The sequence below is a fragment of the Pantherophis guttatus genome, chromosome 9 (assembly GCF_059756535.1).
Source record: "Pantherophis guttatus breed Tessera chromosome 9, ASM5975653v1, whole genome shotgun sequence".
NCBI classification, from domain to species: Eukaryota; Metazoa; Chordata; class Lepidosauria; order Squamata; family Colubridae; genus Pantherophis; species Pantherophis guttatus.
In genome coordinates this window covers 18,071,354-18,095,668 of record NC_142071.1, presented here as the reverse complement: position 1 = coordinate 18,095,668, position 24,315 = coordinate 18,071,354, and the positions used below count along the sequence as shown (strand labels likewise).

Here is a 24,315-nt window from a genome sequence, read left to right as displayed (position 1 = left end):
CAACCCCCCCATGTTCCCCCCACTTTTGGCACGCGACAGCAAAAAGGTTAGCCATCACTGCCCTATACCATTTCAGGCAAATGGCTGTCCAATCTCTTCTAAAAAATCTTCAGTGATGGAGCAGCCATAACTTCTGGAGACAAGCCAGATGAAGGCATGATGATGATGAATGTACATCCACTGGGTGTATCCCATGTTATGTCTCATAAAATTAGCGGATGGTGAAATCACCCAGGGAGTAAAAACTCACATTCTTTAGACTTGATTCTTGGTTACTGTATTTAAATAGAAAAGAAAGCTTTAGGAAGTTCCCTGCACTTGAGTGTATATAACAGGAAGTCTGAGCTGGCAATGCAAAATCCACACCATGTCTGAAGGATGTCAAAGTTTTCAGCATGGATTGTGATCTGGATGTGTCATTTCATACACATCCATTCATGAACATCTCTTGATGTTGCATGAACAAGGATACATCTATTAGTGCTATAAGTCTACACATAAATGATGTCATGTGATCTTTAGCCAGAAAACATTTCTGAAACTTACGGTTATTGATCAATTGCTCTTTTAGTAGAAGGATAGATAGTTAATATTTCAAGATATTTCATCAATGAAAAATAAAAAATAAGAAATGGATCTCTCAAAAGGGAGTAGTAACTTCCTATTTTACAATGAGATGCCCATAAGAACTTGAAGAAGATCTCATTGTATTGTATTAAAAACATCCTAGAGGAGACAAAAAAAAAATGCATCATAGGAAATTGTGTAGAAGAATCAAATTGTGAATATATTGACTGCCAGCAATGAGCATCACTGACAGGATGATAATATAAATAAAAACGAGACACTCATGATCTGCAACCACCTTGAAATAGAACTTAGTGCAAAGCCCCGTATTCTGTCCATGAATTTCACTGAAATGTTGGAAAAAATCGAAAGTCATCTTCTCCCATCAAACTGAATTAGAATAGATTAAAAAAAACGCAGAAGAAAATTTCAGCCCAGCAGGCTCTAGTATTAGCAGGAACAAAAGTAAATTGCTTGCTGTGTAGCAAACAGCAGATAATGAGTTTCCTACTGCTGGCGATCCGAACAGCAGCAACTAAACTGAAATCGGTTTCTTTGAAGAGCTATAGAAGGACATAGATCAAAATTGGATGCAGCAGAAACAGAAGGAAAAAATCTTGCTAGCAGAGAATAGGCCTGTCATAAACCCCTCATGATAACTACCCAACCCAGTTTTCACCTGAACATAAACATGGTAACTTTTCCTCTATCCCTCCAAGTGATGCTGCCAATTGTTCTGTCTACCTACATAACTGCTCTATTGAGCATAATGGATAATTTATTTGTTCTAGAAGCCTGCCTATTTTTATTTAAAATTTCAAAACTGGGCTAAACGATCACATTTGTCTAGAAATATGATGAGATCCTTGTACATCTCAAAAGCAGGATAAGAACCAATGGATGGAAACTAATCAAGGAGAGAACCAACTTAGAAGTAAGGAGAAGTTTCCTGATACTGAGACCAATTAATCAGTGGAATGACTTGCTTTCAGTAGTTTATTTTTTATTTTATTTTTTTATTTTTATATGTCGCCCTTCTCCGGAGACTCAGCGGCTTACAATGCGTTAAGCAATAGCCTTCATATTTTGTATATTTTATACAAAGTCAGCTTATTGCCCCCACAAACCGGGTCCTCATTTTACCCACCTTAGAAAGGATGGAAGGCTGAATCAACCTTGAGCCTGGTGAGGATTGAACTCGCAGTAATTGCAGGCAGCTGGATGTTAAATGCTGCCTTAGTAGGAGGCATTAGCCTCCTATGCCACTCAGGCTCATTGTGGGTGCTCCATCACTGGAGGTTTTTAAGAAGAGATTGGATAACTATTTGACTGCTAAAGGGTCTCCTGCTTGAGCAGGCAATTGGACTAGAAGAGTAGAAGACCTCCAAGATCCCTTTCAACTCAGTTATTCTGTTATTCTGGTTTTTTTCAAGAATGACTAATGTATGAGGAGTCACAAGATTATACTGATTATCATACAGAATATCAAATAACAGAGTTGGAACGGACATTGGAAGTCCCTTCTAGTCCAACCCTCTACTCAAGCAGGAGATCCTATACTATTCTAGACAAATCTTTTCTTGAAAATCTCCAGTGATGAAGCACCCATAACTTTTAGAGGCAAGCTGTTCCACTGATTAATTGTTCTCACTGACAGTAAATTTCATCTTAAATCTAGGTTGGATCTCTGGTTGATAAGCTTCTATCCATTACTTCTTCTTCTGCCCTCAGGAATTCTTGTTCTCCTTGAAGATAAGAGTTCTACAAATGGTTCTCAGATGCTGAGGCAAGCTGGTAGGCAGGTCAATGGCTATTAAAACAATACAGAAAAAAAGAAAAAAAAACCTGATTCCTTATATCAATTACTGTTTCAGTGGATTTTCCTTTTGTGCCATGTATATAATTAACAGCTTGTTATGGCACCATCTTATGTTTATTGCTCTGTTGTCTTGGACACATGCCATGTTTTTATATAAACCCGTCCACAGAAGATTAATTTTTATAGCCAATTAAGGCATTAGCCACCTAACTGTTTAAAAGCCATTAAGTCTTTACCCTATGCCAAGGCATGAAAGCTCTCATAAGGCATAGCAGAAGATGGGTAAAGAAGCCAGCATAGTGGGAAAGACAAGAGACCGTAAACAACATTCCCTAGAAGAGTCAGAGGATTATTGGAGCAAGATACAAATACTTCTTCTCTAGAAAAAAATCCTGAATTTTAGCAGAATATTATTTTTTTGTGAAGATAAGTGGTATTTACTTCTGGTAGGACTGATTCACCTCCTTATCTTATTTTCCAAAATGCAATTATAATGGGGGTATCAGGTCAGAGAAAGGAACCAAGAGTTTTGAAAAAGGGGAAAAGTTAAGTCTATCCTACCCATTAACATGCAGTAAAATCAGGGGTGGGCTGCTGGGGGTTCGCAGGGGTTTGGGAGAACCTCTAGCTAAGATTCTGTGCAGTTTGGAGAACCCCCAAATCCCACTCCTGGCTGGCCAGCCCACTCCACCTCTCCCGTCCCAGGAGTCCCCACGCGGCCTGTTTTGGATGCACGTAAGTGCATGGCATGCGTGGAGGTTTGGGGAGAGTGAAAAACAGGCCTACCGGAAATTCGGGAAAGCCGGAAATGGTCCCATTTCCAACCTCCAGAGGGCCTCCAGAGTCTGGGGAGGCCATTTTCGCCCTCCCGGAGGCTCAAAAAAAGCCTCCAGAGCCCGGGGAGGGCAAAAATGCCCTCCCCTGTGGTGCAGGAGGCCGACTAGGCCACGCCCACCATGGCCATGCCCACCCAGCAACCGGGCAGAGAACCCTTTGCTAAAATTTTTGAAGCCGACCCCTGCAGTATCTCTACTACAGGAAAGGTGAACGATGCTTTATGAAATCCTGTCAGAAGTGGTAGCGAGCAAATCCCACAAGAGACTAAAATTTAATCTTGCTGAACAAATCAAACCTGTTATTGTATGTAGTTGTTGGGGGGGTGGAGAATGGAATACAATCCCTGGATTTAGGTCATTGAATCCAGCCTGCAGAGGGAACCAGGATTTGCAAAGCTGTCATCTACAAAGGTGACAGTGCAGTTTAGCCTCAGTGCCGAAGACTCAGCTGGGCCGAAGGAGCTTAGATTTCACCCAAATTATTAGAATCTAGCTCCAAATATTTCAGACAAAGCTTTTAAATGTCACACACCAAACTTTCTTTGTATTAGGAACACTTGAGTTTCTAACTCTAGAGCAGGGGTCTCCAACCTTGGCAACTCTAAGCCTGGAGGACTTCAGCTTGAGGTTGAAATCCGCCAGGCTTAAAACTTTGCTGGCTGGGGAATTCTGGGAGTTGAAGTCCGCCAGGCTTAAAGTTGCCAAGGTTGCAGATCCCGACTCTAGAATGTACAAGGTATACTCATGAGTCAATGAAAAGCCGAGGGAGACATATTGCTAATAAAAACAAACCTCACTCTAGTTGTGTTTACTGTAGTTTCTAAGCACAAAATCCGTATGTTCTTCTTCCAGATTTCTGAACTTCGCAATAATTTTGCAATAATCAGGAGTTCATAGAAACAAACTGTAGGCAAAGAGGCCAAAGTAGGGCACTCTGAATGAATGTCCAGCTTCCATCTGAAGACCACCAGCAACCAACCTGCTTTTGCCATCATTCCCCATTAATCTGATCCAAGGATGACTGACTTTGACTTTCAAAATGATTTGTCTAACCTGCTACCTGAATCTAGCCTCTTGAATCTTAAGCCTGATTGTCCTAGCCATTTTCTGGGACAACGGAGCTATGCACGAGATTTTCAGGATCAAGAGAATGCAGTCATCCCCATCTCATCCTGATCACAGATAATAAGGCTATTCTGCTTTTTCTAGAAAGCAAAGAAAATCGAAAGCAGCAGACAGACTTTCAGCCCTGTATTGCACTGACCCTGTTAGGTCATTAATGTAAGCTATGTGGACTTCAATTCACAGAATTCCCCAGCCAGCACTGACGAATTCTGGGAGTTGAAGTCCACACATCTTAAAGTTGCAGAGGTTGAAAAGTGTAAGGTTAGCTGGTGGCCAGGAGAAGGCGGAGAGATGCACCCAAGAAGGGAAACAATTTATACGCATGTTTTGATGTCCAGTCCTTGAATAGTTGGAGGGCTTTATCCCCTATTTAGGGAAGCAGCTTACTCAACGTCTCAGTGTCTAAATGTGATCCAAGAAAAATGGTCCTCCTTCCACTGAGCCTTAAAGGAAACCCACGGCATGTTACCAGGGTCTCTTTCACTGCACAGCCCAGTTGCATCCAGATGTGTGGCTATAAGCACCTCATGTAGATAGAAGTCTCTGTTCAGTTCTGGCCATTTGTCACCTGAACAGGTACATGCCGTTATTTTGCAGTTTTTATCTCATTTAAAGGCAGGGCAAGCATTCAGAATTAAGAGCTGCCTGCTTTTAACAACCTGTCTGACACATCCATTTCAGGGGGAACCAGATCCTGGAAAACACCTAATTACCAGGTGTGGTGGCAATCAAACATGAAGCGAGTGCCTTCCATTTCCAAAGTCACACCTGGTTTCTTTTTTAGTGCTGGAGGTTCTAAAGCAGAGATGCAGCACCTTTTCTAGCCCAAGAGCACATATTGTTTTTAATTGCATTACCACGCTCCAGCAAATATGCCCCTGAAGAAATGCCAGATTGCATCACATTAACAATCACAGAATTATCCTTTGATAATAATTTAGTATCTCTGCCACTAAAAAAGCTGCTACCTAGGATTAGGGATTTGGGCACAATCTTGGCAACCCAACATAGAAATACATGTATTGTATCTGTGCAAATAAATGAAGTTATGACACATCCTCCAAGTGCATAGGACCATTTTATGTTCTAGCTCTGAATTCTGATGGGCCACCTGTGAACCAATTTTTTCTCTGGTCCTTTTCTTGGCTAATTTCAGAGGCATGCTGAATTCTTGTTGTTGCTGACACACTGGAAGCTTTTCTTCCCGTCTATTTATTGAATCTCATTTTTGTTTAATATTTTCTTGTTTTTAAATGTTCAGCGGTGTTTTATGATGCAATTTGGCTGCTTGGGGCTGCTTGGAAACACTAAATAATCAGGAATGTAGTTAGAAAATCTAATTAAAAAACTGAAAGGAGATCTGTGCAGTCCTTTGCCCATCAGGAGATGAATTCCCGTTTACAGAGATTTGATACATCATGTACAGTATATTTAGAATAAGCTTTCATTCCTTCTTGTTCCACCCCAGTTAAAAATCCTGGATAAATCCCGGGCACAAAATCTTCAGTCTTTGCTCCATAGGACAAAGGCAATGGGAGAAGTACAAGGACACTTTCAAAATCAAAGGCAGCTTTGTCAATTATGCATCATCAACACTCAAACACATACAATGTCTCCAAATGCTAATTCAGTACCCATGCCCTGGAGCAGTTCCTGTGGGCATCCCTTGGGCAAAAAACTTCACCTGATCAGTCACAGCACTTCTCATCTCCTTGACCTTGATCCAGGCACTAGAGAGGAACATGCATCTCATTGGCAGGATGCTGAATTAGAATTGGGAGTTATAGTATGCAGCCGGCTGCTATCCCTCACCTTCCTCCTAGAGAACCTTCTTGTAAGAAACAAGAATGTGTTGTAAGAACAAAATCAAGAGGAGGTTAAGGAATGTTCCCCTTGAGCTCCTGGAGGAAAGGTTGAAAAATGCAAAGCCTCCCTTTAGTTGAGATCAGCTTCCTGTCAATTATCCAGAAGTGATTAATCCTTGATTTCTCCCAGGATAACAGACTGACAGAGTTGGAAGGGACTTTGGAGGTCTTCTAGTCCAACTCCCTGTTTAGCAGGAAAGCTTATACCATTCCAGACAAATGGTTGTCCATTCTCTTCTTAAAAATCTCCAAAGTTGGAGCACCCACAACTTCTGGAGGCAGCAATTAATCCACTGATTAGTTGTTCAAACGGTCAGAAAATTTCTCCTTTTCAAACTTCTTTGAAAAGAAGCTTTTCAAACTTCTCATTCTAGGCTATGCCCTGGGATTTCTTCCCAATCTCCATCTACATACCAACTAGATCCAACCCTGGAATAGTAATGTACTAAATAAACAACTTCTTATCCTTTCATACAACTTGGAAGACAGGAGCAATTTAAGGACCCCTCCTTAGATACAGGAGGCCTAGTTCACACATCAATTGCATGTGTTGGGTCTCCCCTGAACCCTTAAAAAAAAAAGCTTATGGGAAAGATACGTTGAATTCCACCTCCCACTCCCACTAATGTAAGAAGAAAATAGACCAAGCTAATAATCAAATGGGATTCTTCACTATTCTCTCTTCTCCTACACATTCCTTTTATTTTAAAATATATACACTGCCTTTCACACTTTAGTTTATAGGGGGAAAAACATCTAGTTCTCAAAAAAATGAAATTAGTAAATTAAAAAAAAAAGACGGGGAGGAAGAAAAAAAAGACAGAAACATCAGCAGGAATCAAAGCCCATTGTGCAAGAACTTTTTAAAGCTTCCATGATCTTTTTTTTTTTTAAAGATAATTAAACAACAGCAGCCACCAGACATTAATCATTTAAACATATGAAAATCTAAAACACAAATCTCAAGAATAGGAGTTGGGGCATTTCACGTAATTCCTGAGCATAGGTCTCCAATCAGATGTCCCTTCCCCCCACCCTAAGCTATTAAACGTTTTTGGAATTAAAGGATGAAGATGGATTTCATTTGGTGCTCTCACTCTGTGAAAGTAAGATGCTTATACAATATGAAACCAAGACAAAATTAAAGCGAGAGTCCTGCGGGCTCCCCCCCCCCGGGCTATGACATCCACTTGATGGATTTCTGCTGGTACACGAACATTAATAAGTTGCAAATTTCACTGGTCAGGGTAAGAAGCCATCCAAGCAGCAAATTATAACTCACTTTTTCTCCCCATCCTTCTAAGCTGATAAATCTCTTATTAGTTCTCCTAGGCCAAAATAGGAATTTCCTATTTTGCTTCAATACAAAGTGGGTGAATGGGGAGAACATAAGCAGGACATTTGTTTGTGAGTAGTGACTATTTATAAAATTAACAGATATGAGTTGGCCTTAAGCAGAATGCTTGTTGAGAAAGTCCCTTGTTATATTTCTCACGACCCCAGGGCAGGAGGAACTTTTAAAACTCAAGAGAATTAAAAAAAAAAAAAAAAAGTGACTTCTCCGTTCATACCCAGAACAAGGCTTTTAACTCTCACTATGCCAAAAGGGAGACACATTTCCTTTAATATGATATAATAAGCTGGCTCACAAGAATATTGGAAAGACCTCCATTTCTTTCCTCTTTGGTTAATAGCCAATCTTTCTCTCCAGATGCACTGAAGGGCCAAAATCTATACAAGAGTAGAGGAGCACAAAGCAGTCTAGATGATTAGCTGCTCCTAAAATTTTGTTAACATGGACCATCTTTGTTTTCCATAACGAAGATTTCAGGTCCATCCTTCTCATCTTCAAGAGAGCAAAACTTTGGGATCAGCAAAGCACCTAGACAAGATCACCTGCGTTGTGGCCAATCAAAATTGAGCATGCAAAACAATGCAAATCAGAGGGGCAATTCCAAACAAGTCAACCTCCTCCATACCTAGTATCTGATTTTCATCTTTGACTTCAAAGGGACCCGGGATGATGTCCGACACTAGCTGATTTCACTCATTACATTAACCTTTGGTTTGCTGAGTTAATCATCGTGGGTTCATACATCACACTAAACCATCAACCAAGTGGGAACATGATTTCTATAACAACCAAATCCCATATTATAGTTTATTGGGTACGTGAACTCATCCTCTTGATTAGTGTGGCACAAAATATTACCATTGCAGCAAGCATTAATTGGGACCTAAATGATTGAAGGGCAAGCAGGCATCAGATGATCTTCAAGGGCTCAGATAGGTTCCCATGCAGTTCTGAAGCTGATTCGATGATGGTTTTGGATAGCAGCTATCGGAAGCTTTTCCTTCTTCCATTGCAGAGTTACATGATGAAATGATATATGGGAATGAGATGGGGCAAATGGCCACAAACAAAGGAACAGTCAGATAAAAGGTGACTTAGCCCATAGAAAGGAATTTGGATGGGGCAAGAGACTCAGAAAAAGAGACCCTCTCTAGTTTTTGGGCTATAAATGAGATGGGGGTGTAAAGTACTTTCAGACTTACAAGATTCCATTAATATAACCTTACAACAAAGTAGGATTATCTCATCTGGTTGTAAAAATGATAATATGTGCAGCTCAGGGTTAAAATGAGGGGTCTTTGGGGGTCTCTGAGGTTTTTTTTTTTTTAAATTTGATTTATATGCCGCCCTTCTCCGGAGACTCAGGGCGGCTTACAATGTGCTCAGCAATAGCCTTCATCCTTTTGTATATTTATACAAAGTCAACTTATTGCCCCCACAAACTGAGTCCTCAATTTACCTACCTTAGAAAGGATGGAAGGCTGAGTCAACCTTGAGCCTGGGGAGATTCGAACTAGCAGTAATTGCAGGCAGCTGAATGATAATAACAGGCTATTAGTCTGCTGCGCCACCAGGTTGGCTGTTTTCTTGCCGACATTTCATTACCAAACTAGGTAACCTTATTACTATGTAGCACCTAACTAGTTATCTAATGAAATGTCAGCAAGAAACCAACCAAGTTCAGAGAGTCCCAAAGACCCCTCAACCTGGTTGTTTTCCCCATCTGCTCTACCTTGTAAGGCTGCAACCTGCACCTGAGTCTTTTAGAACCAAAATATTTTATTCTGAGTTGACACTTTCCATGTGGCAGGTGGAATATTTTGCATTCCCAGAAAATAGTCTGGGTTCTGAAAGTAGAACAGAAGTGAGATGGAATAGTTTCACCCAGACCAGTGGCTAAGAAGACACTTCAAATTTCATTCTCAGAATAAAAGAAGCCAATGAAGCACTTCCATGTATTTATTTATTGTGTTAAGACTTTAACACAATAAATAAATACATAGAAATGCTTGTTTTCCATGCAGTTCAGCGGTTTGAATCCCTAGTGCCGCGTAACAGGGTGAGCTCCCATTACTTGTCCCAGCTTCTGTCAACCTAGCAGTTCGAAAGCACGTAAAAAATGCAAGTAGAAAAATAGGGACCACCTTTGCTGGGAAGGTAATAGTGTTCTGTACACCTTTGGCATTTAGTCATGCCAGCCACATGACCACGGAGACGTTTTCAGACAGCGCTGGCTCTTCGGCTTTGAAACTAAGATGAGCACCGCCCCCTAGAGTCAGGAACGACTAGCGCATATGTGCGAGGGGAACCTTTAACTTTATCTTTTAAGACTTTATAGACTGTTTCTGTTGTGGTCCGACTCTTCCCTTTATGTCCTTTTTTCATTTTTAAGAGTACTGGGAGACCCTTGTTTCTCCTCTCCCCTCTTCACAAGCAGCTTATTAGCATTAATTGTTCTTTTAGATACACATGAAATGAGAAAAAGAATACACCTTCTGGATCAGAAAATTATCATTATACAATTTTGGTTATTTTATTAACGATAGTTAGTGCAATGCCCATTTTGTCAAGAACTTCGTTTTTTTACAAAGAAATCTAATACGCAACTGTATTTATCACTTGTCAATTATATTTTCTTGATGCTGCTCCTTGTTCTTCCTTCTGCCCAGTTAAGAATATTACCGTAGGATCCTGAGTATGCAAGCTAGAAGTGAAAACATGGGCCCACCCGATCTATTCTCATGGGAGAAACAGAACATGTTCCCAGCCTCATGTCTGAGCGTCATTGCATTCATTTCCTTTCAAAAGCTATCACAAAAGATGGACTTCCTTTACAGGGAAGCAGTTAGACTCAGAACTCTCAGAACTCTGACTTGTAATATCCTTGATCACGTAGGGCTTCAGGAGTGGGAAGAGAGAGAAGTAAAGATGTTAGAATATTACAGCAGCAAGCAAAGGCAGATGACTTCATTCAAATTACTTAGGAACTTGCCCAAAATCCTTCTAGATTTAATATTGATGAGAACAGAGTTCTGGGACTCAAATAATCCCCTGTCCATTAAGTCAACTTTTCCGTACTGGTCATCCTCCTTCAGATCTTAACAGACCTTTTGTCAAACTCTAGGCCTGCTTTTTATAAGTTGAAGCCTTAGATGCAAGTCCATCTCACTTTTCACATTTCCCTTCATCAATGCATCACAGACTGATTCAGAAAGACAAGTGAGAAAATATTAGCAGCAAACAGGTTAGGATTAGCGCTCTAGCATGTTGGAAATTATAATTCGGTACAGAGGTGGCCTCTGTGGGGGCCAAGTTGAATTCTCACACTGGAGACTGAGTTGAGACCCTGTGGTCTAGTTAAACATATTGACTCCGGTGAGATAAAAAAAAAAAAAACCAACAACACGCAACTTTGGTCTTTTCCAGTCTAAAGTCTCAGAGAGATTATTTGGATATAAACAGTAAAAATGAACTCTCACCTGAAAGAATTTCTTTTCTTCCAATTCAACAGTGTTGTAGACTCTTTTTAAAAAAGGGATGCTATTTTATTTTACCAGGCTTTGCTGTTCTACAAAACCCTCACCATCAACAATGCAAAATCAACCAGGGAAAACAGGGAACGGAGATAATCTTGGTTTGAATTCTGTTTCTCCTAGAGCTTCTGACCTTTGTAGGGCACATCAAGAGGCTTTCTCTTCTAAAGCTACACTGATAGACATAGATCAGGGTCCTTGGTGTGTGACCCACATCCCTATGGAGACCTCCTTAGGTCAGAGGTCTTCAAACTTGGCAGCTTTAAGACTTGTGGACTTCAACTCTCAGAATTCTGGTTGGAGAATTCTGAGAATTAAAGTCCAGAAGTCTTAAAGCTGCCAAGTTTGAAGACCTCTGCCTTAGGTAATCATCAATTGTCACAATTTTATTTTCTAAATATTGTATTTTTGTTTCCAAAAATAATAATACAATGCTAGAAAGCAGGGACTTGTAAGAGCATCCCTGACACACCAAATGAGTCCAGAACTTGTCAAACTCCAGGGCCATGCAGTGCGTCAAATCCAACTCTTTCTATTCTCATCATTATGCACAAGCTATGAAAACCATCATCTCTTCCCAGTCATTGGCTTTTCTCAGACAACCAGGACTGCTGGGCCAATTGTTAGTCCTAAATCTGACTACAGGAATATCTTGTTTAAGAAGAGATCCCTGGTTTCACAGAAAATTTTCATGATACTTTTGACTCGAGGATTTCTGGCATTTGAACAATGTTTGACAGAGATTATCAGTTGTGCCGGAATGAAGAGTTTACAGTCCAAGTTCTAATAGAACAAACAAACAAAGGAGCAGGAAAGAGTCCTGGTTCACAAAGGCAAAAAGCCAAGCCGGTTTTAAAGTGGGTGCCCTGTTTTCACTCTCTGAAACAAGGAAACTTGTAAAAAGTTGAACGCAGGAGAAAGCAGTATCTGTAGTCCAGATACTCTGGACTACAGCCCTCATATCTCTCAGCACTTGGCCCTGCCAACTGAAGGTTAGGAAAATGATCACCCAAGGATCTGAATGAGGAGCAAGAGCTATGATGACTTTCAGAAGAGTTTGCCTCAATGTTGAGGACATTTCTTTTCTTGTCCCCCTATCCTCACCAAACTGAAAATTTTGATGCTGGAATAGGAGTTAAAAAGAATTCCCGGAAATCTGTGTTCAGTTTGCAACATCCTTCCTCTATTCAAAGGGCAGAATGAGACTCTGAGCACATCTGGATGAGCAAGTATCACCTGTTGGAATGTCTTAAAGCAGCTGTGGCTTTTCTGAGTTCTCTCCTCTTCCCTCAAGGATGAGGGTTGAAGGTTTTGAACCTGATTTATTGTTACCTGTAAGTTTTGTTTTTAACTGTTTTAAGATATGTTTTTATTCATATATTTATATGGTTTTATCATGCTGCTACAAAAGACAGTTAGGTGGGATGGATAGTGCAGACTTTAATGAATAAAATAAATGGGCCTAGTGGCTCAGCAGACTGATAGCATTGTGATTAACACCAACTGTCTGCAATTACTGTAAGTTCGAATCTCACCAGGCTCAAGGTTGACTCGGCCTTCCATCCTTTCTAAGGTAGGTAAATTGAGGACCCAGTTTGTGGGGGCAATAAGCTGACTTTGTATAAATATACAAAAGTATGAAGGCTATTGCTGAATGCATTGTAAGCCGCCCTGAGTCTCCAGAGAAGGGCGGCATATAAATCAAATAAAAATAAAAATAAAATAAAATATTCCCAACAGGGTCTCTATACTCACTCAGGCAGGTGCCTAATCATGTTTGACCTTCAACTCCAGATCTGTGCACAGCCCCACTGCTTAGTGAATAGAAAACTCAACTGAATGCTGAAGAAATTACAGGAATGAGAAGCTTCTACTATTAGCATTAGGACTCTGCAGAGAAGAAGAAAAGGCCAAGATGGAAACAGGCAGGCTGCACCAGCAACAGGTAGGGGAAAGCTCTTGGCTTTGAGCCAGCTGGAATGGTGGACAAGGACTCTAAATTACTTCATTGCACGGGAGTGCCTTGAACAACTTAGAATAACACCTAGTGCAAGCTACTTCAAAATAAGTGCTTCCTTGCTTCAGAGGGATGCATAACTCCAATTTGCCATCTGAAAGGCAAAACACGAGATTCACATTTTAGCCGCGGTGAAAATAGCATTCCTCTTTTTGACCATGGAGTTGCTGAAGTCGGTGCTGGCTGATCAGACAACCATGGTGTTATATTTTTTTATTTCTATTGCTGAAGAATGGGGTTTTCCCCCCTTCATCTATCTTCCCTTATGTCAGTCTCAGCAAAATAAAATGCTGGTGGATCCACTAAGGCAGCAGAATCCACTAGGGTACATCACAGTGACTGAAGCTTGAGTGAACTCCCAGGTGAGTCTGATGTCTACTCCCAAGAGATCCAAGATATCAAAGGACAGACCCATGCACTATTATTACTATTAGGTAAGCTGACACATGGACAATGGGCTGCTAAGGAATTGATGGTACTTATAACTGCAGGTCCTCTCTCATTTCAGCCAATCTATCTGAAGAACACTACTAGAAGCTGTGCCTGTTCTCCCAGGATTTAGGTGCTAGCTAAGTGTATAGGTAAACCTTAACCCATAGAATCCACAGATGACTCAAACCTTATTACGTATTGCATGTCATCATCGTCATTTTAGCCATTGACTCCACTGCAGGTTGAAGGCCTCTTCTGCATGTTTCCAATCTATACAGCATAGTCCTGAACCTATTCATTTACTTTCCACGATCCTTCTGAGAACTCCAAGCAATCTACTTGGTGACTTGGAGTTTCTTCTCTAATTTTAATTCCCAAAATAGATTAGGTAACTTGGATCGAAACAAAGTGACTGTCCAAAAGTTACTAATAGCGCTCCACAATGTAGTTGTGGGCAGGGGGGTAGGGCTTGAAAGTAGGTTTCCAAAGTCCAACATTTTAAACATTACACTGGTCATCACATTATACTTTCCTAGCAGATCACCAAGCATATTAATTCATGGGATCTGTAGAACCTGGTATAATGTCTCCAAGGATCTCAGCTGACTTCCACCACAATCACTGTGTTCTCAACCTTTCCTTCCACATGACTTGTAGACATCACTTTCTTCCATCTACAATCCCTACCAAAGAAAATTTCTGTTAAAAGAAGAAAAAAATGAAGTAACTCCACAATGACTGGAATTTTGGGGACCTTCCATCCAAAAAGTCTGTTACTAATGGATGCATGTGGTTGTTTTTTTTTTCTTATTAAAAGGCAACTAACTAGATTAAAAACATTCTTCTTCATTATTATGCAGAATCTGGGGTCATCACAAAAAAGAGTCCATGATGCAGGAGATGGTCTTTAGTGGTTTCTCAATATAAGGCAGGAGAGGAAAAGCAAAGAAAGAGTTAGGAATCAGCCTTTCATTCCAGATGAATTATCATCTAAGTCAGCAGGGCAGTTGGATAATTTTAAAACCCAGGTTTAATAGGCTGATGAACGACATGCTTTAAATTGGCCTACATTTTGCTGGAAAGAAGAAACACTATTTTTTTATAGAAGGAAAAACAAATCTCTAAAGAACACAATAATAAATTTAGCACCTGTAACTATGAGTATATTTAGTCAACTGTTTACTGAAATAGATCAGTGGATGAGATTCTCTTTAGATCATGGAAATGCTCCCATCGGTTTGGCTACTCACAGAGCTCATTGATTAATCAACCACCGTTGCTTTAGGTCAGAGGTCTTCAAACTTGGCAGCTTTAAGACTTGTGGACTTCAACTCCCAGAATTCTCCAGCCAGCTATGCGAAGTCCACAAGTCTTAAAGCTACCAAGTTTGAAGAGTTCTGCTTTAGGTGATAATGTGGGTGCCCTTCCCTCCCCCTCCCCAACTGAATGGCCTTGCACGCTTGCCCTGAGGTCCAACTCTAGAAGTGCCAGAGAAGTTGACATCTTCCTTAAGGATCTTATTACCCCAGGCACGGTATGTTTGCAAAGCAGTGACTGTCAACTCTTTTGTTAAGACTATTCCTAGCTGATGCGCTTACGATAACTCCGCGGGTGCTGATGAAAAGCAAAATAATAAAAAAAAAGCACTAGCGAAGCAAGGCGGAGAACCTACGCGGGACTACGGGGGATCTAATTGGGTTCCACAGACACCAAAGCAAGTTGCCAAATTAGCCTAAGGAAGGAATAGTCCACAAAGTTAGCTTTCTTCTGAAAACCATGTTGCCCATATCGGGGGAAGGGGGAGGGGGGGCTCAGACGCTGTGATATTATAGTGACATACACATACACACACCTCAGGCAGCCAAACGCTGCGCCCCTAAATTAGGAATTTAAAAGGACTGGCGGTAGCGTCCCAGCGCAAACCCAGCTGCTTCTTCTCACGCGTTGCTAATCCGGAGTCCTTTGCCCGGGCTGACAGTCGCTAACCGGCATTCCGGGAGGAGGGGGGGGGGCTTTTCCTCAATCAACCAGGTGAACACCCCTCCCGGCCCTCCTTTTCCAGCAGCCCCCTCCTCTTAAAATTGCCCTGATCCGATCACCCCTCCCTTGTTGAGTGGCAGCGGCTAAACCCGCGCATTTCCCGCGTCTGCCCTTCCCAGCTGCCTCCTCCTCTCCCCACTGGGGTCTTTGCAGACTGATCCTAGGTTACTCCCAGGTTACTCCCAACAGGCGCCGACCTGCAAAGTTTGTAACCTCAAGAAACTCCCGCGGGAGAAACCTCCGAGCATCGCAAGAGACCCCCCCCTCCGCCCTCCTCCTCCTTCGCCTGAATATTCAGGATCGCAAACCGCGACGGGTAAAGGATCGGCGCTTTTCTCCCCATCACAAGCCCCCCTGGCTGCTCCCCCAACTTCGCAGCCCCTCACTCACCCAGCAGAGCCGCTATCCCGAGCGTCAACGCCAACGGTTCCATTGCGCCGGCTCCCCCGGAGGAAGACCCGAGGCGCAGCGCTAGTCCCGTTCGCCCGGAGGAGAAAGCCGGAGTAGCAGGTGCAGCTGCCGGAGCCCGCGAGCGCGAAGGAAGGGGGAGGAGCTCTCCAGGTGGGGCGTGTCCAGGTGGCGTAGGGGAAGGAGCCCCGGAGCGAGGAGTAGGGGCGGAGCTATCAGGTAGAAAAGGGGCGGGCCGTGCCTACAGGTGAAAATAGAGAGATTTTGGAATGGGGGGGCATGGAATGGGGGGGGGGGAAGAGGATGAAGCAGGACCGGAGTGCGAGGTTGCTTTTGATTTTATGTGGCTATTTATACTCAACATCTAACTCAGAGGTGTCCAGCCTTGGCAATATTAAGACTTCTGGACTTCAACTCCCAGAATTCCCCTGGGAGTTGAAGTCCGTAGGTCTTCAAGAAACCCCTGATTTAACTCAACACAACATCTAATTCTGCTGCAGGACAAGCTGACTTGGGCACTGACAATGAAGCCCAGAGAGGGGAAACAACACTGGAACAGACACACAGACCTGTTAAAAAGCTTTGTGGCTCATTAGAATTCTTCCGCCAGAGAAAACAAACAAAAACGGATAAGCAAAAAATGCATCAAAGAAGAGAAAGGAGAGATCGATGGTTTCATGGCTAAGGCACAGTTGGTGGGATTCTTTGGGTAAGCGTATGGCTTAGAAACCATGCTGGTTGGGTCATACAACCAACTGAGCCACAAACAAGCAGTGTTGTAGCTCAGTATTTTTCAAACTTGTCAGGTGGACAGGTGGACTACAATTCCCAGAATTCCTGGCTGGGGAATTGTGGGAATTGAAGTCTTAATGTTGCCAAGGTTGAGAAATATTGATCTATAGGGGAAAAAATATCTGCACTTTAGAGTTATTTAGGAGCCGCGGTGGTGCAGTGGTTAGAATGCAGTACTGCAGCTAATTCTACTGACTGTCGGCTGCCAGCAGTTCAGCAGTTTGAGTCTCACCGGTTCAAGGTTGACTCAGTCTTCCCTCCTTCCAAGGTGGGTAAAATGAGGAGCCAAATTGTAGGCGGCAATATGGTGACTCTGTAAACAGTTTAGAGAGGGCTGTACAGCACTGTAAAAAACGGTATGTAAGTCTAAGTGCTATTTCTACTTTGAAACTCATTTTGTAATTGGCTCCCCCCTTGCACCCAGAAAAACCCTAATTCAGCAAAATCTCAGCAAGATTTGAAAGCAAACCAACCAACCAGCATTTCTTGCCCTCTGAGACGCCACCCATCTCCCATGGGTTCATTTAAATAGACCTCCCTTGCCCCCAGTGGTGGGTTTCAAAAAATTTTTACTACTGGTTCTGTGGGGTGGCTTGATGGGTGTGACATGGCTTGGTGGGCGTGGCAGGGGAAGGATACTGTAAAATCTCCATTCCCACCCCACTCCAGGGGAAGGTTACTGCAAAATCCCCATTCCCTCCCGATCAGCTGGGACTTGGGAGGCAGAGAATAGATGGGGGTGGAGCCAGTCAGAATTTTTACTACTGGTTCTCCGAACTACTCAAAATTTCCGCTACCGGTTCTCCAGAACTAGTCAGAACCTGCTGAAACCCACCTCTGCTTGCTCCTATGCCCCTATTTAAACGAATTCTTAAAATCTGCCTCTGTCCAGGCTTGGATCAGAGTAGGGTGTTAGATTCCTATGCAATGTTTTGGTTATTTTCAATGATGGTTTTTGATGACATAATTTTTTATTCTGTTGTATTACTGCATATAAGCCACTCAGAACTGTAACAACTTGGGACAGTTTGTAAATCTCATAAATAAATAACACCTTGCAGAAAGGGCAGCTACTTCAGAATGGTTCCAAAATATATCATCCATGGATCTGTCGCATGGTCACCTAGAGTTGAGCTCAACAATAAGAATTTTGCATTATCTATGTCAGAGGTCTTCAAACTTGGCAACTTTAAGACTTGTGGACTTCAACTCCCAGAATTCTCCAGCCAGCATAGCTATCCTGGCTGGAGAATTCTGGGAATTGAAGTCCACAAGTCTTAAAGCTACCAAGTTTGGGGACCCCTGATCTATGTGAATCCAGGTATTGAGAATCCTGCATGGGGTACAACTCAAGCTGGTATTTTTCTACCCCTTTTTCTAGTATCAAGAATGCCTCTTGGGTTATGTAAAAAAAATAATAATAATAACCACCATTGGTTGTATTTTAAAGACTATATTTTTGAAATTATTCTGACTAAGTTCATCCAGCTCCTCTCCAAATTTTTCAAATTGCAGCGCCCATTAATATCGGCAAAGTCTTACAGCTTCTTTCCTTATGGACAGTCCAGTGATGAAATTCAGCCGGATCTATCCAGATCGTGCAATCCGGTAGCGCTGGCGGTGAGAGGCTCTGCCCACCCGCCTGGTCATCATCATTTCCCATTTTTTACCCACTGCGCATATGCAGAAAGTTCTGTGCATGTGTGGAGCAGGCGCGCACGAGCCCACCCTCACATTTACAAGTTGATAGGGAAAGGTAAGTGAATTTCACTCCTGGGAAAGTCCAATGCACATTGCCTCAAACTGCTCGTTGTTCTTAGGTGATGGGGTTTGTAGTCCAAATCACCTGGAAGAATCATTAGAAAAGCTCATCTATTTGTTTGAAATACGTAATGACAAACCCACCAAGAAATGAACCACAAGAAGAAACAAAACAAAAATGGGAGTTTCTTTTGATGCGCATATCTGTGGAAATCCTCATGTGACTTAATTTAACTCCCCTCCTCCCTACTACTTAGAAAGTAACAGATTTAGTCTCCTTTCACTGTTCTGCTGAGATAAGTAGTAGAGGCAGAAGTTAACCTCTGAATAAAAACAGCCAATGTCTGCTTCCAGCTTCCAGACTAATCAGATTTGGACAGCAGAGTAACAAATTTAACATGTTCTTAAATCAGGATTTAACCAAATCTCCAAATATGGACAGATTAGAACTGCAGGGACCCAGCTCTCATTAATCTATAATGTGTCATTTTCAATCCTCGCTGTCAAGAGTTCTCCATCTTGAAGACCATGATTCAGAAGGGAAATTGTGGTGCTGATGCTGTGTTCGCAGCTTCTACAGTATTCTGGTTAGCATGCTGTGCTCCACACATGCAGAAAAACTGCCTTCAAACAAGCCAGGTCACTTGCAGCTTTTCTCTTGGGAGTGGTGGGGGATGGGTTTGGTAGCTGGAATGGTACTTTTTCTATAGAGAGAGAGAAGTTACCCAGCCAGTGAGGTAGTAATGCTAGCATGCCCTTGAAAGGATGGGATTTATACAGGGCTTCAAAACCATTCTCTTTTAAGGGCATTATAGCATCACTGCCCCAATGGATGGGATAGGATGGGATGGGATGGGATGGGATGGGATGGGATGGATGGATGGATGGATGGATGGATGGATGGATGGATGGATGGTGTTGTGGTCCACCAGCAGCCTGCGGAGCTGGCAGTGGAGTCAGACAGTAAGGAGGCTGGTCCGGATTAGGACTCTGCATTGGAGGCAGACATGGGGCCAGGGCCATCTGGGAGTTATGTGCAGACTCCAGAGCCTCCAGAGTCAGATATCAGAGAGGCAGAGGAACAGGAGGAACCTGTTCCTAGTGCACACATGCGCAGAACTGCCAGAAGGCAAGAACAGTTAAAACTAAAGGGATGACTCAGGAGTAAGGCCTGGAGATGATTGGCCCCTCCCATAAGGCTTAAAAGAGGAGCAAAGGTACATGGGCCCTTTGCAGGAAAGCAACGTTATTAATTCTGTTGCCAGTCGGCATCTCTGTTTGATTCTGGGATTTGTGTGACTTTGCCAAGTAGATCTTTGGCAGAGTATCAAGGGAGATAAAGGTTGGTGATTATTCCCAAGGACTTCTCCAGAAGGACTTTTTGCAACTAATTGGGACTCAGCTGTGAATGAACGTAATTCACACAGCTGTTGCAATAAAAGAGGTTTTTGGGACTACTTATGTGTTTTAATAACTCAGGAAGCCTAGGTCACAACAGACAGACAGACAGACAGACAGACAGACAGACAGACAGATAGATAGATAGATATCCCAGCCAGTGGGGCAGTGATATACATATACATATTACATATACATATACAGATGTGTGGGTTTGTTTATGCGTGTAAAATAGATTAGCATTTCTAATGTTTCTTCCAGCTCCAAATTTATATATAGATATAGATATACTGTATTTTTCGGAGTATAAAACACACTTCTCACCCCCCCCACCAAAAGGGTGAAAATTTGGGTGCATCTTATACACCGAATGTAGCCAAAAATGTGAGGCACAGAGGCGATGATGGTCTGTGGCAATCCCAGCAGCCTGGAACAGCTGATTGGGGGTATTCCGGGGGGGGGGGGCTGATCCACCTGCCAATCAGCTGCTCATGCTGAATCAGGCTGCAATAATGTGTTGAAGCTGACCTGGCTGTTTGCTATTTGTTGCAAGGACTCAGAGTTTGCAGCAGCAATCACATCCAGAAAGCACACACAAGTAACTGAATCAATAACTTCTCTTTATATATAATATAACACATGAAGTAAAATATACAATACCAAAAGCAGGCAAAACACAAGCAGAGGAGAGGAGTTTCAGTTTCAGTTTTGAGCAGCTTTAGCACAGACTCAGAGCTGCAGAGATACTGTAAGCCACGCCCAGGCTCCTTGCTGTCTCCTTTCTTGTTGCTCACACAGCAAATACTGTTTTAGTTTTCAAACAGCCCTCAACTTTCACACACTGACAGGATACTAGCCAGATGAATACCGATCAGTGGTGGGTTCTTCCCGGTTCCTCTGAGCCAGTAGCGGTGACGATATGACGTCACCGAGCCGGTTCTGCCCCCCACCGCCCCCCTGCATTATTTTTACCTTTTATTTGGCCCCACCCCCAATCTATTGCTTCCTCCCGATTCCCAGCTGATCGGCTAGAGGGGAAGAAAACTGTTTAAACTCTTGCCTTGGGACTTCAAAGGGCCGTTCTACAGCTGATCAGTGTTAAAAGAAAACAAATGAGTAGACTGGTGCCTGCAAAAATAAATGGGTAGACCAATGCCTGCAAAAATAAATGGGTAGACCAGTGCCTCCAAAAACAAATTAGTAGACCGGTGCCTGCAAAAATAAATGGGTAGACCGGTACAGCTCTGCAAGCAGTTAAAAGCCTGGTAGACCAGTACCTCTGCTAAATTCTAAAGAATTGTCACATGACCATCAAGCCACACCCATAAAATAAGTCACGCCCACAGAACCGGTAGTAAAAAAATTTAGAATCCACCCTTGATACCGATGGATGCTGGTAGGCAGAGGCAGATTTTTTTTTCTTATTTTCCTCCCCCAAAACTAAGGTGCATCTTATACTCTGGAGTGTGTTATACTCTGAAAAGTACGGTATATAGATATATAAATAGATATATATATGTGTGTGTGTGTGTGTATATATATATATATATATATACACACACACACACACATGCACAAATGCACTTATATAAATATATAAAAATTTGGAAACTGCTCATCTCATTTACAAAACAACTTGTTTAATAATGGTCCAAGGCAAATTATTAAAACAACAGTAAAACATGTACAATAAATAAATGAATACAATTACAAGAAAATTTTGAAATGTCTTTTCACTGTTACTTGTGAAAAAGGGTACCATAGAATTTCTGAATTCTACAGCTTTTTATAACAGAACCTGTTTGGTATATCGGAGAAAAGACCAGGCTAGAAACTAAGAGTATGTCCTGCCTGAGACATAAAGTTAGCTGAGTGGCCTTTAGCCAGTCCTTCTCTCTCAGTCCTAGGAAGGAGACAATAGCAAACCACTTCTGAAAAACCTTGCCAAGAAAACTAGAGTTCAGGCAATCACCTGGAGACAACAAACTTGAAAGCACACCAAAAAAAGCACTATTGATAGGATTTTTTGCAACATTTGTAGGTTTCTGACCACTAGTCACATCAAAGGAGAGAGAAGAGGACATGTCATGGATGCCCACTATTTTGTAGCTCCCAATTTCCTACGACCAACCTTCAAAGTGCTAACAACCAAATGACTGCAAAGAATATTATTATTATTATTATTATTATTATTATTATTATTATTATTATTATTATTATTATTATTATTATTATTATTATTATTATTATTTAAATTTTTATACTGCCCTTCTCCCGAAGGACTCAGGGCGGTGAATATACCAGTGATGGCTAACTTTTTCCGGACCAAGTACCCAAAGCGTGAGCCCAAACCCCCAAAATGCAATGTTTGTGCAGGCCTCACACATGCGGCCCACCCCGTGCATGTGCACGCTGCCCCCTGCATGAGCCCCCATGCATGCGCGTACCCCCTGCATGTTCCCCGTCCTGTGTGCATGCGCAGCAGAGACCCAAAGACCAGCTGGCCGGCGAGAGGCTCGTGCACATGCGCAGCAGAGCTGAACTGGGGCAACGGCTCACGTGCCATCAATAGGCACTGCGTGCCACCTTTGGCATGCGTGCCATAGGTTCACTATCACAGGAATATACCATCCTTCTATTCCTCACCATTTGGTCAAAACTGGTGTGCTGAGCCTGGTGGCTCAGCAGACTAATAGCATTGTGATTAACACCAGCTGTCTGCAATTACTGTAAGTTCGAATCTCCCCAGGCTCAAGGTTGACTCAGCCTTCCATCCTTGCTAAGGTAGGTGAAATGAGGACCCAGTTTGTGGGGGCAATAAGCTGACTTTGTATAAATATACAAAAGTATGAAGTCTATTGCTTAACGCACTGTAAGCCGCCCTGAGTCTCCGGAGAAGGGCGGCATATAAATCAAATAATAATAAAAAAAAACACCTGAAAAAGCTTCTTTTTTCAAAGAACATTCAAAAATGGACTTTCTTGGGTTTTTTTTTTCCTTTGGAACAAAGAAAAAAAAACAAGAAAGATCAGCTGGCTTTTGAAAATAAGTTTCAGGACAACCATGGCCTGGATGTTTGAGAATCTCCGTGGACATTCTGATTTCCTACTATACCTGGGGGTGATCTCGGCCACAAACCTTGGGCCAGAAGCTTCCTGCTTCCCGGAAATCACAGGAAAACACAACTGCCACAAATGGAGGCAGTATCCTTTTTTTCAAAAATGGTGGGAGGGATTATACCAGTTTACTGTACACAGCATTGCCTGTTACATTACTTCTGAAGATGCTTCTGGGCTTTGACACATCTGCTACAAAGACATCACTTCCAAATCTGTCAAAAATGTTGCAATGGAGCATCAGACAGTTGTTCAAAGTTTAACCAACTGTGCCCTTTTTTAGAAAACTCCATTCCACTCACTCCAACTTATTCTAGTCAGCGTGGTTGGTCTTCATGCTCTGGGCTTTTTTTTTTTTTTTGGTGGGTTAATAAATAAAATCTTGCAAATCTTGATCAATAATGATTTTGTGCGTTCATGTTGTTGTCTCTTAGCAACCACATAGATTTTCTCCCTAAGCTGGTTTTTCATGTTTTCCAATAATACATCCATCCTCACTGTTACCAAGTCCCTCTTCCTTTTCTTTCCTTTTGCCAAATCTTTGTAAATTTGCAAATACCACCTTCATAGTTTCAACATTTTCTTCTTTTACTTTTTAATTAAATTAGTTAAAAATTAATTTTAACTTTTAAGCTAATCTTTGGATCAGCTTAGGAAAAGTCCTGCCTTTTTCCTCCTCTGGAGACAGCCCCCATTTTGCTTTCCAGAGTGAAAGCTGTTCAGCTGTTAGTATTATTAAGGGAATAAGTAGTTTGGATTCTTTAAAAAGTTGGCATTTGGAAGGAACTTGCATTCTTTGCTGCACGTCACCCCCTGCTGGCAGAAAGTGAAAATAGCTTTCTGTGAAGAGTTTTGAAAGGTAGAATCTCAAATTGCAACCATTCATTTGGTAACCGCTCAGTTATGGCACTGAAAAAAGTGAATTATAACCGTTTTTCACACTTACAACCATTGCATCATCCTGTGGTCACATGATCAAAATTTGGGTACTTGGCATGTATTTATGATGGTTGTCGTGTGCTGGGGTTGTGCGATCTACCTTTTGTGACTTTCTAACAAGCAAAATCAATGGGGAAGTAGTTTCACTTAACAACTTTATGACATCTACAGCATCTATTTACGAGACCACCTTCTGCCACCGACAACCTCCCACCGGCCAATACGCTCCCACAGAGAGGGCCTCCTCAGGGTGCCTTCTGTCAGGCAATGTTGGCTGGCGACCCCCCCGGGGAAGAGCCTTCTCTGTGGGGGC

At 42.2% G+C, this 24,315-nt stretch overlaps 1 protein-coding gene across 1 annotated transcript in view; it reads right to left on the bottom strand.

Moving 5' to 3' along the window:
* The window catches only part of ESAM (endothelial cell adhesion molecule), a 73,863-nt gene extending 57,501 nt beyond the window's left edge, over window positions 1-16,362 (bottom strand). Inside the window, exon 1 of the mRNA XM_034421894.3 lies at window positions 15,979-16,362. Within this exon, the coding sequence (XP_034277785.1) occupies window positions 15,979-16,021 (43 nt within the window). The 5' untranslated portion in view covers window positions 16,022-16,362. The remainder of the gene's footprint in view (window positions 1-15,978) is intronic.
* Window positions 16,363-24,315: the final 7,953 nt, after the last annotated feature.